Source organism: Mus musculus, chromosome 19 (genome assembly GCF_000001635.26).
Source record: "Mus musculus strain C57BL/6J chromosome 19, GRCm38.p6 C57BL/6J".
NCBI lineage: Eukaryota > Metazoa > Chordata > Mammalia > Rodentia > Muridae > Mus > Mus musculus.
The window spans coordinates 39029847-39042690 of record NC_000085.6 but is presented as its reverse complement, the minus strand read 5'-3'; the positions used below and the strand labels follow the sequence as shown (position 1 = coordinate 39042690).

Here is a 12844-nt window from a genome sequence, read left to right as displayed (position 1 = left end):
TTACTTATTACCAATTCTTTTATTTTCAGTTTCATTTTAATTTACAAATCCACATTCAAATAGGTAAAAGATGATATCATATTATGCATTTCAATACTAACCTTACTTTTTCACTCTTTATACGAATTATGTGTTAAAAAAGAAACCTGAAAAATGACTCTTCAGTTAATAACTCCTTTTACTTTGAGTCAAGCAAAGCATAGATGGCTCTCAGTTGACCTCGTCTGTATTACACTTTTAACATATTAGTGACACAGTACATGTCTTAGTACTGTCGATATAAGTGTTGTAGACTGAAGAGGACAGAGGATGGATCTGCATGGTAACTCTGGAAAATCTTCTTAAACAAAGATGGATGATGACTGGATTGTGGGAGAATGAAAAGATGTGAGAGGAGTAGTGAGAGAGATGTCCCTAATAGTTGACAGGATATGGAGACTGCTCCCTGAGAAGTCAGAGATACCAGCATAGCAACAGCCAGTGTGTTCTGCTTTAACGAGGAATGAAGTACAGCTGGTATGAAGGTGGTACACGGCCAAAAGTATTGGCCACTGGAGTAGTGTCAATGTCCTTTGTATCAACCAAAGATTTCAGGTTAAAATTCTGTAAAATGGTGGTCAGAATCAAAAACAGCTCCGTGCGAGCCAGGGCCTCTCCCACGCACATTCGCTTTCCTGAAAAATAAAAGCAACACAGAGGTTTCCCTCCTTACAGAAGGTTCTGAACTGTTATTAAAGGTAGACAGGTAAGTTTGATTCGTAAATGTTGGGTGAGTCAAATACTGAATGACTACAAGGATTTTTTTTTAAATATTTTTTATTACGTATTTTCCTCAATTACATTTCCAATGCTATCCCAAAAGTCCCCCATACCCTCCCCCCCACTTCCCTAACCACCCATTCCCATTTTTTTTTTTTGGCCCTGGTGTTCCCCTGTACTGGGGCATATAAAGTTTGTGTGTCCAATGGGCCTCTCTTTCCAGTGATGGCCGACTAGGCCATCTTTGACTACAAGGATTTTTAAACAGTGATGCACACAACCTTGGACATAAATGTTGTCTGTTTAATGTCTGGTTTAGGAGGCACACTTCATTCATTAAATATTTACTGTAAGTTTTACATCTCAATATTACTAACAATTCATACAACTACCCTTTGACCTTTCAAGTTGACATCAGTCTTCTAGAGACACATTCACTTCATTGCTCTAATAGCTGAAGGGGAAGTATTAAAGCAACTCAGATACTCTGTTCTATTTGTGCTTATGGGAAAATAAACAGCAATAAAATACTTTTACACTCAAAGTTTTTCATAAATGCCTGCTTATATCTATGACTCCTTACTTTATTTTTATTAGTTAATTTATTCTTTTACACTCGATATTTTATCCACCTTCTGACTATTTCACATTCCACACCTTCTCCTCACCCTACTCTGTCTCCACGTAGATGTCCACACCCACCACCCCACCTGACCTCTAAACTCCCTGGGGCCTCGGTTAGGTGTATCATCTCTGAATGCACACAGACCTGGAAGCCCTCTACTGTATGTGTGTTGGGGTGTGAGAACTAAAAGGGGGCAGGGAAAAGGGGAGAGAGGATGGATAGCCCACATCGGGCCAGAGTTCCTCCTGTGCTCTGGGCAGGCAGACACAGGAGGTCTGCCAGACGCTTTCCACTTGGCCCTGGGTGGGCATCTAAGCCACTCAATGGAGGGTGGGCAAGGGGCAGCCCCTGAAATCAAGGGGCCCCGGGGCGACACCCTGTGCCCTGGGGTAATGGGAGAGAGGGCTGAGTGAGAGAGGTTCCGACACAGGTGAGAGTAAGTGCAGCGGGCCTTGATGAACAGAGACAGTCTATGGTTTTAGAGATTTGTTGTAGAAAGGCAGGGGGGAAGAGAAAAGGTAAGAGAGAGAGACAGAGACAGAGAGAGAGAGACAGTCCAAGGCCAAGAGGAGAAGAGGAGGAAAGAGAGAGAGGAGAGAGAGAGGAGAGTAGAGGAGAGAAGAGAGAAAGGGGAGTAAGAGCAAGAGAGCAAGAGGAATGAGAGAGTGAGGAGGGGCCAAACAGCCTTTCTTATGGCTTGGCTTTTCTGTTGCTAGGTAACTGGGGAGGAGTCTAGCCTGAAGGTCAGAAGCTTGAGACATTGCCTGTATGACTACTAACTATGCTTCTCCTGTGGGGGCCAAGGGGACAGTAACTTCGATAGTGGCCAGGGTTCCAGGAGACATGAGAGAACTCCTTCCGTCCCATGTAGGTGAATTATCACCACCAGGTCCCAGGGTTCAGACCTCAGTTCTACTGGAGACCAGTCTATCTTTGCATAGCCCAATACCCCACATTGGGGGCCTCATATCAGATGGTGTATGCTGCCTGGTTGGTGTTCCAGTATCTGAGAGATCTCGGGAGTCCAGGTTAATTGAGAATGCTGGTCCTCCTACAGGATCATCCTTCTCCTCAGCTTATATCAGTCTTCCCTAATTCAACAACAGGGGTCAGCTGCTTCTGTCCATTGGTTGGGTGCAAATATCTGCATCTGACTCTTTCAGCTGCTTGTTGGGTGTTTTGGAGGGCAGTCATGCTAGGCTTCTTTTTGTGAGCACCCCATAGCCTCAGTAATAGTGTCAGGCCTTGGGGCCTCCCCTTGAGCTGAATCCCACTTTGGGCCTGTCACTGGACCTTCTTTTCCTCAAGTTCCTCTCTATTTCCATCCCTGTAATTCTTTCAGACAGAACAATTATGGGTCAGAGTTGTGCCTGTAGGATGGAAACCCATTCCTCACTTGATGTCCTGTTTTCCTGCTGGAGGTCAGTTCTATAAGTTCCCTCTCCTTATTGTTGGGCATTTCATCTAAGGTATCTCCCTTTGAGTCCTGAGATTCTCTCACCTCCCTGATCTCTGGTGCATTCTGGAGGGTCTCCCCAATCTTCTATCTCCCGAGATTGCCTGTTTTCCATTCATCCTTCTGGCCCTGGGGGCTTCAGTCCTTTTCCCTCACCCAATACCAGATCAGATTCCCCTCTCCTCCCAACTCCTCCCCCCAAACCCTGTCCACTTTCCCTCCCGGATCCCTCCAACTCCTTCACTTTAAATGCATCCCCTGCATCTGCCCTATGAGACGAGATTAAAATGGCTTGGCCGGAACCTTTACACTGACTTTCCTGTCTGATAACTCAATACCAGGCTTAATCCTCCTCACTTCCATTCATAGCTCCCTTCCCCATTTTCCAATGCCACAAAGCTTCACACTTCACCAATTATCTCAGAAATGCTGCTCTGATACTTTCCTCAAGGGCCATATGATCCTTCATAATCTTGACCCCAAGGTTTCCTCACTATCCCTGCTTCCACAGCAATGTGGACCTCTAGAACATTGTGCTGTGTCATCTTTTGCCTCTCTCCTCAAATATGAGTTCCCTAAACAGAAAGGCCCAGTCTGTCACATATGAGAATATACAATGCAGACCACATCAAAGTCATAAAAGCACATGGCAAAAATGACTGTGACTCTGTGTGCAGAGACTCAGCACACAGAATGGAGCAGTGAGACTGAACCTCCAAGGTGGAGGATCATAAGTAAAGGAAACCCTAGAGGCTCTGGGATCACCACATAGCTCCTTTCTACATGTCCAAGGTCTTTCTCAGCCTTTATTCTTGTCAAGTTCTGACAGCAGAAAATGTCTGCTCCTGTACTTTATTCCTTAGTACAGTTCCCTGCCTCCACTTCTTGTCTTATTTCTTTGCTCCCTAAGAGCCAGGCAACTTTCCTCTGCCCTATCAGAACAGTTCTGTGAGTGTGAAAGAGCAGGAGGTGAGTAACCTCCCTCCTCACCTCCCCAGAAATCCAAGCTTGCCTCTCTCACAGCACTAATCCAATTGGATTGCAGTGTCCTGTTGACTTCCAGCTTCCCTAACTCAGAAGTAAGTCTCTTCAGATCCTAGTCTCTATTATAGTCTCTAAAATACCTGGGCTCCCAGAGATGTCTAGGAATGGATTGAGATGCTTTTCCCATGCAGCTGAGAAAAGTCTAAACGAGGTTCACTTCCAAGAGGAGCACTTAGGAAAGATAGAAGTACATGCAGAAGCAAAATTCAAATGGCCTACATTTTAGTTTTCTTGAATCAAAATTATAGGCTGGATATTCTCAAAACGCCAGTAATGTAGAGGAACAAAGAAAATGTGTTACAATCAAGGGACATGCATGGGCATTGGGAGAATTGCTCCTGAGGAGGCACAAAGAGCAAAACCACCTGTTCCTGAGGACATGGTAGAAAACCCATTTTACCTCAGAGTTGTATCTTGTGGACTCGGGCCTAGTGGCACATGTTTATGATGTCAAATACTTAGACAGATGGGGCAAGAATATTGAGTTCAGGGTCAGCCTAGACAACAGTGCCCCCAAAAAGTTTACCTTGTACCTGAAGTAAAAATAAAAATAAATTGTGTTTACCTATTGAGAAAGGCATAAAGTAGTCACTCTTCTTAAAGTTCCCATTCTCATCCAGAAAATGGCCAGGGTCAAATACTTCTGGGTTGGGAAATTCTTTGTCATCATGCAGCACAGAAGTCAGTGATGTTACTAACTCTGTGCCCTGAAAATAACAGATAAAATATTTGAACCCACCCATAAAATGTTTGACCCAAAATTTATCCTCTCTACAAGAAATTCAGGGACAGGAAATGGAGCAGAGACTGAGAGAATGGCCAACCAATAACCAGCCCAACTTGAGACCCATCCCATGGGCAAGTACCAATTCCTGATGTTAATGACATTTGATTATGTTTGCAGACAAGAGCTTAGAATTGCTGTCCTGTGAGAGGCTCCACATAGCAGCTGACTCCGGGGGATGCAGAGACCCACAGCTATATAGTGGATGGAGATTGGGGACTCTTATGGAAGAGTTGAAGAAGGATTGTGGGTCCAGGAGGTAGGAACTCTACAGAAAACAGAGTCAACTAACCTGGACCCTTGGGGCTCTCAGAGACTGAACCACTAACCAAAGAGTATACATGGGCTGGACCTAGCCCATACACACACACACACACACACACACACACACACACACACACACACATACATACACACACACACAATGTAGCAGATATGCAGCTTAGTCTTCATGTGGGTCCCAAACAACTGGAACAGGGGCTATCCCAAAAGCTGTTGCCCATACATAGGATATGTTCTTCTAGCTGAGTTACCTTGTGTGGTCTCAGTGGAACAGGATGTTCCTAGCCCCACAGAGACTTGATGTGCCAGGGTGGGGGACACACAGAGGATGGAAGATAGGGAAAGGATTGTGGCAGGAGAGAGGAGGGTCAGTGACAGGGATGTAAAATGAATAAATTTAAAAAGAAATAGTTTAATGAGTGGAAGGACTCAAAGGTTCTCAGCAGGTAAAGGTATGCAAGCCTGACAACCTGAGTCTGATCCCCAAAACCCAGAAGGTAGCAGGAGAGAACTGTCTCCTGCAGGTGGCTCTCTGCCTCTCTCTGTCTCTCAATCAGTCAATCAATCAATCAATCAATCAATGTACTTTTAAAAATTAATAATGAAAGAAACAGGGTGCTATCATGGCTGTTTATCAACATTGTTTTAGAAATTCTCATTCATGGAAAAATACAAAAAGAACACTATAGGCATTGAAGTTAGCCCCCCCCAAAAATGAAGGATCAATAAAGTCTCTAGAAAAGAAAGAAAGAAAGAAAGGAAGGAAGAAAGAAAGAGAGAGAGAGAGAGAGAGAGAGAGAGAGGAAGGAGGGAGGGAGGGAGGGAGGGAGGGAGGGAGGGAGGGAGGGAGGGAGGGAGGAAGGGAGGGAGAAAGGGAGAAAGGGAGAAAGGGAGAAAGGGAGAAAGGGAGAGAAAGAAAGAAACTATATTTCCACCAGACCTAAATAATTTTTTTAATTCTACAAAGTAAAGGAGGTATCAGCTTATAAGAAAGAAAGAGAAAACATGAGAATGTATGGAGCTTACAAGTAACAACAATTCACAGAATAGTTCACGTGGCTCTGACACTGTGAAAGAATAAACCACAAATCATTCATCTCTTTACTTTGAATGACAAGAAAGTATAAATAATATCTGTATGAGTGTGTTCAAATATAGGTAACATAAGAAAATAGAAGACAAGGCATCAAAATCAAATCCTGGGGCCGTAGCTCAGTGCAATAACACTTGGCTGGCATGTGCAAGGCCATGGGTTCAGTCCCCAGCACTAAAATGAAAGAAAAAGAAAAGCAGAAAGGATAAATTTTCAAAATATACATGAGTATGGTGGCACATGCCTGTAGCCTAGCACTGGCAGGCAGACATAGGGGAATCATGTGAACTCAAGAGACTGGCAACCACATCAGAAAAACAGTGAGACACTGACTGGAATTTAAAAGTAGGAGAGAATAGCGTATAGATGCAGAGTTTTTATTGGGCTGTTTTCCTTTTCCTTTTTTGTTGCTGTTGTTCACTTATGTCTTTTTAAACTTTATCAGCGTGTTACATTGCCATTTCAACATAGCTTGTTGAAATCAAAATATGTTTTCTTATTAGACAAGGCAAAAATCTGCAGTAGACATTCACAAGAAATAAGCAAGGAAGCAAAACACAGCTTTAGAGTAAATCACATTGCCACAGAAAATCATTTAATAGAGAAGTAAAGAAGCTATAATTAGACCATAAATGACACTTGGAAAGCAATACTTGTCAATGATTACCTAATTATAACTAGCTTAAATTCTCAAATTTGAAAAAAAAAAAAAAACAAGAGACTCAGTATTCAAAATAAAACAGTAACAACAAGCAGCCATATTGTTAACCTATTTAACTCATAGGGACATATACAAACTGAAAGAGATTCAACGCAAATAAAGCAGAAGTAGCCATGATTGGATAAAATATAGTTTAAGCCAAAATTAGAAAAAAAGGAGACAAAGATGGTCATTATGTAACAGTGAAAGGTAAATCCAGTTTCTTTCATTTTGTGTTGGTGGAAGAGTAGAATCATATTTTCAATTTAGAAACTCTAAGATAACTGACGTTCAGGGTCAGAGGAACAAGCTTACCTTGGGGATGAAGTAACTTCTGAATCTAACATTACAGGTAGCTGCATGGGGCACATTGTTGGGGATGAGGTCAATGTATCTCTGAATCTCATGTACCATGGCATCTGTGTAGGGCATGCGGGTTCTGTCCTGCATGCAGGGGCTCCTGTGTCTGCCAATCACGTGATCGATCTCTGCCTGGACTTTAGCTATTAGGACATAATTAAGAAAGGGTACATTTGTCATAGGAATTCAAGTCTATATGGAGTGTGATAAAAGTATCAGACCACATGTACACTTAGAATTCGACAATTGTTATAACACACAAACTCCCCTCCCCCCCACAAATTAGGCACTAAGATTAACATGTGCAAACAGGTACAGTATTGTACACAATATTCAACACACAGAAATGATGAACTGTTTCAATGTGTAAATACTTTTTACATGTGAATTCTAACCATTACTGTTTCACTGGAAAAAACACAGAACAAGAATTAATTTCACATCCAAATAATAATGATACTTTAAAATTGAGTCATGGAACTGGAAGGATGTTTCCGTGGTTAAGAGCACTGGTGGCTCCTACAAAAGATCCAGATTTAATCCTAGCACCCACAGGTAGTTCACAAATGTCTGTAACTCCAGTCTCAGACTTGATGCCTCCTTCTGGTCCCTGTGAACACCAGGAATGTACATGGTCCACAGACATACATGTAGGCAAAAACATCCATATACATAAAATAAATAATAAATATTTTTAAATAGAAAACTAAATATCTGCATGTGTTTGTGCATATCTGAATCTTAGTTTCCTGTTTTCATCCTTACAGTTTTCAAAGGCATTCACTTTGAAATATTCTAGAAGTTGTGTCTGTAGTTTCTGTTCATACTCATAAATAATGATTATTTCTATTACTCTATTTGCGAGCAGTTTTACAATAGAGAAGAATTACACTCCTGTGACCACTTCACACAAAATATTGAAACTCACATATATATATACATGCTTACAAACACACACATGCTTACAAACACTGACACAGAAGCTACGCAGAGTCGCTTTTTGTTTAATTCAGAGCTCTGGTGTTTACTGTCGCTCACAGTAACTTCGTTTCTCTTATTCATTTTTCTCTATTGTCAAAATTGGCCTCATTTGTATTTTATCATATATGTACAAATGGCATCTGGTGACACAAAAACATCAATATTAAAACTTCTCTCAGGCTATCTGAAGAAGACTGACTTTGCCTCACAAACCTCAGAGTCATACCTGTGACCTCTGTGTGTTTCAGTAGGAGCAAGAGTCCATATCTTAGAGTAATGTTTGTGGTTTCTGTTCCAGCTACAAATATGTCGGTTACAGTGGCCATCAAGCTTTCAATAGTAAACTCCGAATGGGGATTGTGTTTTTCCTGAGAATTTTTATTTCGTTATTAGAGAGTGACAATACATATTAGAAAGTGATCAATTTCAACAATTTTCAAATAATACAAGTTGGCTTACAATAAGCAAATTTAGAATGTGAAGTGCATAGTAAAACTATTACAGCAAGTGCACAGTATAGCACAGAATGTAAGTTAACTACCTCTATCTTCATTTCTATGCCCTTATTTCTTCCTTGAATCAAAATTGAATTTCTCAGAGCATGCCACACCAATAACATAACAAAAAAGTACCCACTGATACAAAATTTTCATTCCTTCTTTTTTTAAGATTTATGTATTATATGTACAGCATTCTGCCTGCATTTATGACTGCAAGCAAGGAGAGGCCTCAAGATATCATTTATAGATGGTTGTGACCCACGATGTGATTGTTGGGAATTTAACTAAGGGCTTCTAGAAGAGCAGCCAGTGCACTTATCTTCTGAACCATCTCTCCATCCCCCATTCTTTCTTTCTTAAAACACATACGACAATGGAGATGGTGTAGCTCATCTGGAGCCCAAGTACTTTAACAGCTGTATGGAGGTTGGAGAGATGAGTCAGCCATGAAAAACACTTGTTGCTCTTCCATGGGATCCAACTTCTATTCCTAGTATCCATACCTGGCAGCTTACAACCATCTGTAATTCTAGCACCAAATGATCCAGCACTGACAAACAAACACACCTATGCATAATTTTAGAATAATAATAAAAAATCTTTAACATCAGTATGAATATTCATATGTTAAGTGTAAACATGAAAAATGGCAGGCATGCACCAATGTACCCAGAAAGAGTTTGAAGTTTTTGAAGTGTAACACAAAGTTGAATAAGAGACTTCTGACTCTCCCTCTACCAACTGATGCATCAATATATCAATATATCAATATATATATGTGTGTATGTGTGTGTGTACACAAGTATATATAAATGTATATACATTTATTTATAGGTGTATATATGTGTGTTTTTATATATTCATGTATATAAATATGTATTGATTTTTATATGTTGATGTCAGAATGGGTTTAGGGACTAGAACACTTGTAAATTAAGAATTTATTCATATTCATGCACAAAATTAAATACAAAGGTTAAAAGTATATTGGTACAATAATGGCAATACAAAGACGCCATTATAAAATTCTTTAAAAGCGCCAATGTACAGAATTTTCTGAGTGAAAGAAGAACAAAGTCATAAGTGAAACACTATCTCAAAGGTTCCTGGTAAATTTACTCTTAAGTCAGTGACTCTAGGCCAGAGGAGGTGAAACATACATGTGATTCTCTAAACCATGGTGATAGTGGTTGCTACAAGGACTCCTAACAGTGCTAGCCACTAGGGAGACTTTTTTAACACTGGAAAGTGCAGGTGAGGAAGCAGGCAAAGGGAACACTGCATATTCCTATTCTAATGTAAACTATTGCAGTCTCCTTGGCAAACAGAAAGGCAGTTCATCAGTAAAAATGAAATGAACATGACTCAGCCATTTCACCCATCATTATATAACCAAAACAAAATTGAAATTAATAAGTTACAGAGATGACTGCTCTCCTATTATTGCCAGCATTATCTACTGCAAACAACCAAGGTACCTATGAATAAAATGGTGAACTTTTAAAATATGAGAGATTAAAATTTAAAATGGCCGGGCTAGAGAGGTGGCTCAGTAGTTAAAAGCACCGGCTGGTCCTGAGTTCAATGGTGGCTCACAACCATCTATAATTGTAGTCCCGTGAGATGTAATGACTCTTCTGGCATACAAAACACCCACAAACACAAAATAGATGAATGATTTAAAAATTTCAAGATGGATGAAAATAAGCCAGGATTGATGACATTATTTCAGAATCTATCTTTTCATAATGCAGACTACCATTAAGACAGTCCAAAGAAGAAAAAGGCCCTTTTACAGATTCTTGAACTCCACTCTGATCTCAGTGATTCCCCGCTGGGTAGCAAAAGCATTGCACTCATGTTTTGTTTTAAACAAATACCTGAAAGAGTGGAATTTCTTCATGCCAATGCCTACATTTTCAGAGTACCTCAAAGATATTTTTACCTGACTGTATGTCCAGAATCATGTCTGGTTACACTCAGTTAAGGTTCTTATCCTCCTCTGTGTCACTACACACATCTGAACCTCTCATCACTTCACTGTACCTACCTTAAATCCTCACTCCTGCTACCTCACTCCAAATACTCAAAGATTAATAACAAACTCAAGTCTCATTAGTAACAAAGAGTAGTAACAAGCCGAAATCACCTGCCCCGCTAAGCACAGGTCTGTCATTCTCCTGTGTCATCAAGTTCACTTTTTACTTTAATGTTTGATAGTGTGCATTTTTAAGTTGTTTATGCCTAATTCACTTAAAGGGTATCTTCCCTGTCCTCATATACCTTATTAAATAATTCTGATTGCTTAACAATTCAATTTTAAATCTTAAATGATGCTAGTCCAGTTCATGCCCACATTAGGAACCTAAAGTGCTTACCAAGTGCTTCTTGCCTGGAAAGTTAATTTTTTTCCAATAAGAATAAAAATAATTGGGCTGGTAAGATGGCTCAGCAGGTAAGAGCACCCGACTGCTCTTCCAAAGATCTGGAGTTCAAATCCCAGCAACCACATGGTGGCTCACAACCATCCATAACGAAATCTGACTCCCTCTTCTGGAGTGTCTGAAGAAAGCTACAGTGTACTTACATATAATAAATAATAAATAAATCTTTTTTTTAAAAGAATAGAAATAATTGATGAAACATAAGTTATCAAATAACACTTTACCTGTTCCATTTTGATCAGGAAGCAGTCAATGAAGTCCCGAGGATTGTCCATGTCCAGTGTTTCCTGGTGTTCTTTCACTCGCCCCAAAATGTAACTTTTTATTTCAGTAAAATTTTTAATTACTTTGTTATGACTCCCTGGGAGATAATTGATGAGGGTAGGCAGAGCATTGTAGACCTTAAACATTTTTGAAAATATGTTTATTAGGCTGAATGTAGTCACTCACATTTGTATTCCAGATACTCAGGAGGCCTATGTGAGTGAATCACCAGAGCCTTTGAGTTTGAGAATGACCCAGGTAGCATACTGTGATGGCATCTCAAGAAAAAGGAAAATAAAAGTCAGGCACTGACAGAGTCTCTCAGGAGACAGCTATATCAGACTCCTGTCAGCAAGCATTTGTTGGCATCCACAATAGTGTCTGGGTTTGGTAACTGTATATGGGATGGATTCCCAGGTGGGACAGTCACTGGATGGCCTTTCCTTCAGATTCTGCTCCACACTTTGTATCTCCTTGCATGAATATTTTGATCCCCTTTTAAGAAGGACCGAAATATCCACACTTTGGTCTTCCTTCTTCTTGAGCTTCATGTGTTCTATGAATTGTATCCTGGGTATTCTGAACTTCTGGGCTAACAGTGAGCAGCCATCCATTGGACTGAACACAGGGTCCCCAATGGAGGAGCTAGAGAAAGTACCCAAGGAGCTGAAGGGGTTTGCAGCCCCCGAAAAGGAACAACAATAGGACCAACCAGTACCCCTAGAGCTCCCAGGGACTAAACTACCAACCAAAGAGTACATGTGGTGGAACTCATGGCTCCAGCTGCATATGTAGCAGAGGATGGCCTAGTCGGTCATCAATGAGAAGAAAGGCCCTTGGTCCTATGAAAGCTAGATGTCCCACTGTAGGGGAATGCCAGAGTGAGGAGGTGGAAGTTGGTGGGTGGGGGAAATCTCAGGCATGGAGGATGCCTTGAAGATATGGACAAAACAGTTCAAGGAATACAAAACATAAAAAAACTCCTAACCCAAAACAGCCAGGAAATCCAGGATACAATGAAAAAACCAAACCTAAAAATAATAGGTATAGAAGAGAGTGAACATTCCCAATACAAAGAACCAAAAAAAAAAAAAATCTTCAACAAAATCAGAGAAGAAAAAGAAATCAGAGAAGAAAGAAATGCCATAAATGTACAAGAAGCCTCTCGAACACCAAATATATTTGACCAGAAAATAAAATCCTCTCATCACATAATAATCAAAATGCAAAATGCACAGAACAAAGAAAGAATATTGTGATGGTTTGTATATTCTTGGGCCAGGGAGTGGCACCATTTGAAGGTGTGGCCTTGTTGGACTAGGTGTGACCTGGTTGGAGTAGGTGTGTCACTGTGGGTGTGGGCTTAATACTCTCACCCTAGGTGCCTGGAAGTCAGTCTTCCACTGGCAGCCTTTGGATGAAGATGTAGAACTCTCAGCTCTGCCTGTGCCATGCCTGCCTAGATGCTGCCATGCTCCCATGTAGATGATAATGGACTGAACCTCTGAACCTGTAAGCCAGCCCCAATTAAATGTTTTTTATAAGACTTGCC

At 40.7% G+C, this 12844-nt stretch overlaps 1 protein-coding gene across 2 annotated transcripts in view; it reads right to left on the bottom strand.

Moving 5' to 3' along the window:
* Positions 1 to 12844, bottom strand: part of Cyp2c55 (cytochrome P450, family 2, subfamily c, polypeptide 55) — a 35751-nt gene continuing 22907 nt past the window's right edge. Inside the window, exons 5-9 of one of the 2 annotated variants that reach the window (NM_028089.3) lie at positions 11253 to 11429; positions 8311 to 8452; positions 7059 to 7246; positions 4450 to 4591; positions 4 to 674 (exon numbers count right to left, since the gene is read on the bottom strand). In NM_028089.3, coding sequence (NP_082365.1) covers positions 493 to 674; positions 4450 to 4591; positions 7059 to 7246; positions 8311 to 8452; positions 11253 to 11429 — 831 coding nt within the window. In that variant the 3' untranslated portion in view covers positions 4 to 492. Of the gene's footprint in view, positions 675 to 4449; positions 4592 to 7058; positions 7247 to 8310; positions 8453 to 11252; positions 11430 to 12844 lie in introns of both variants that reach the window. The other variant, XM_006527355.2, reaches the window with a different exon arrangement.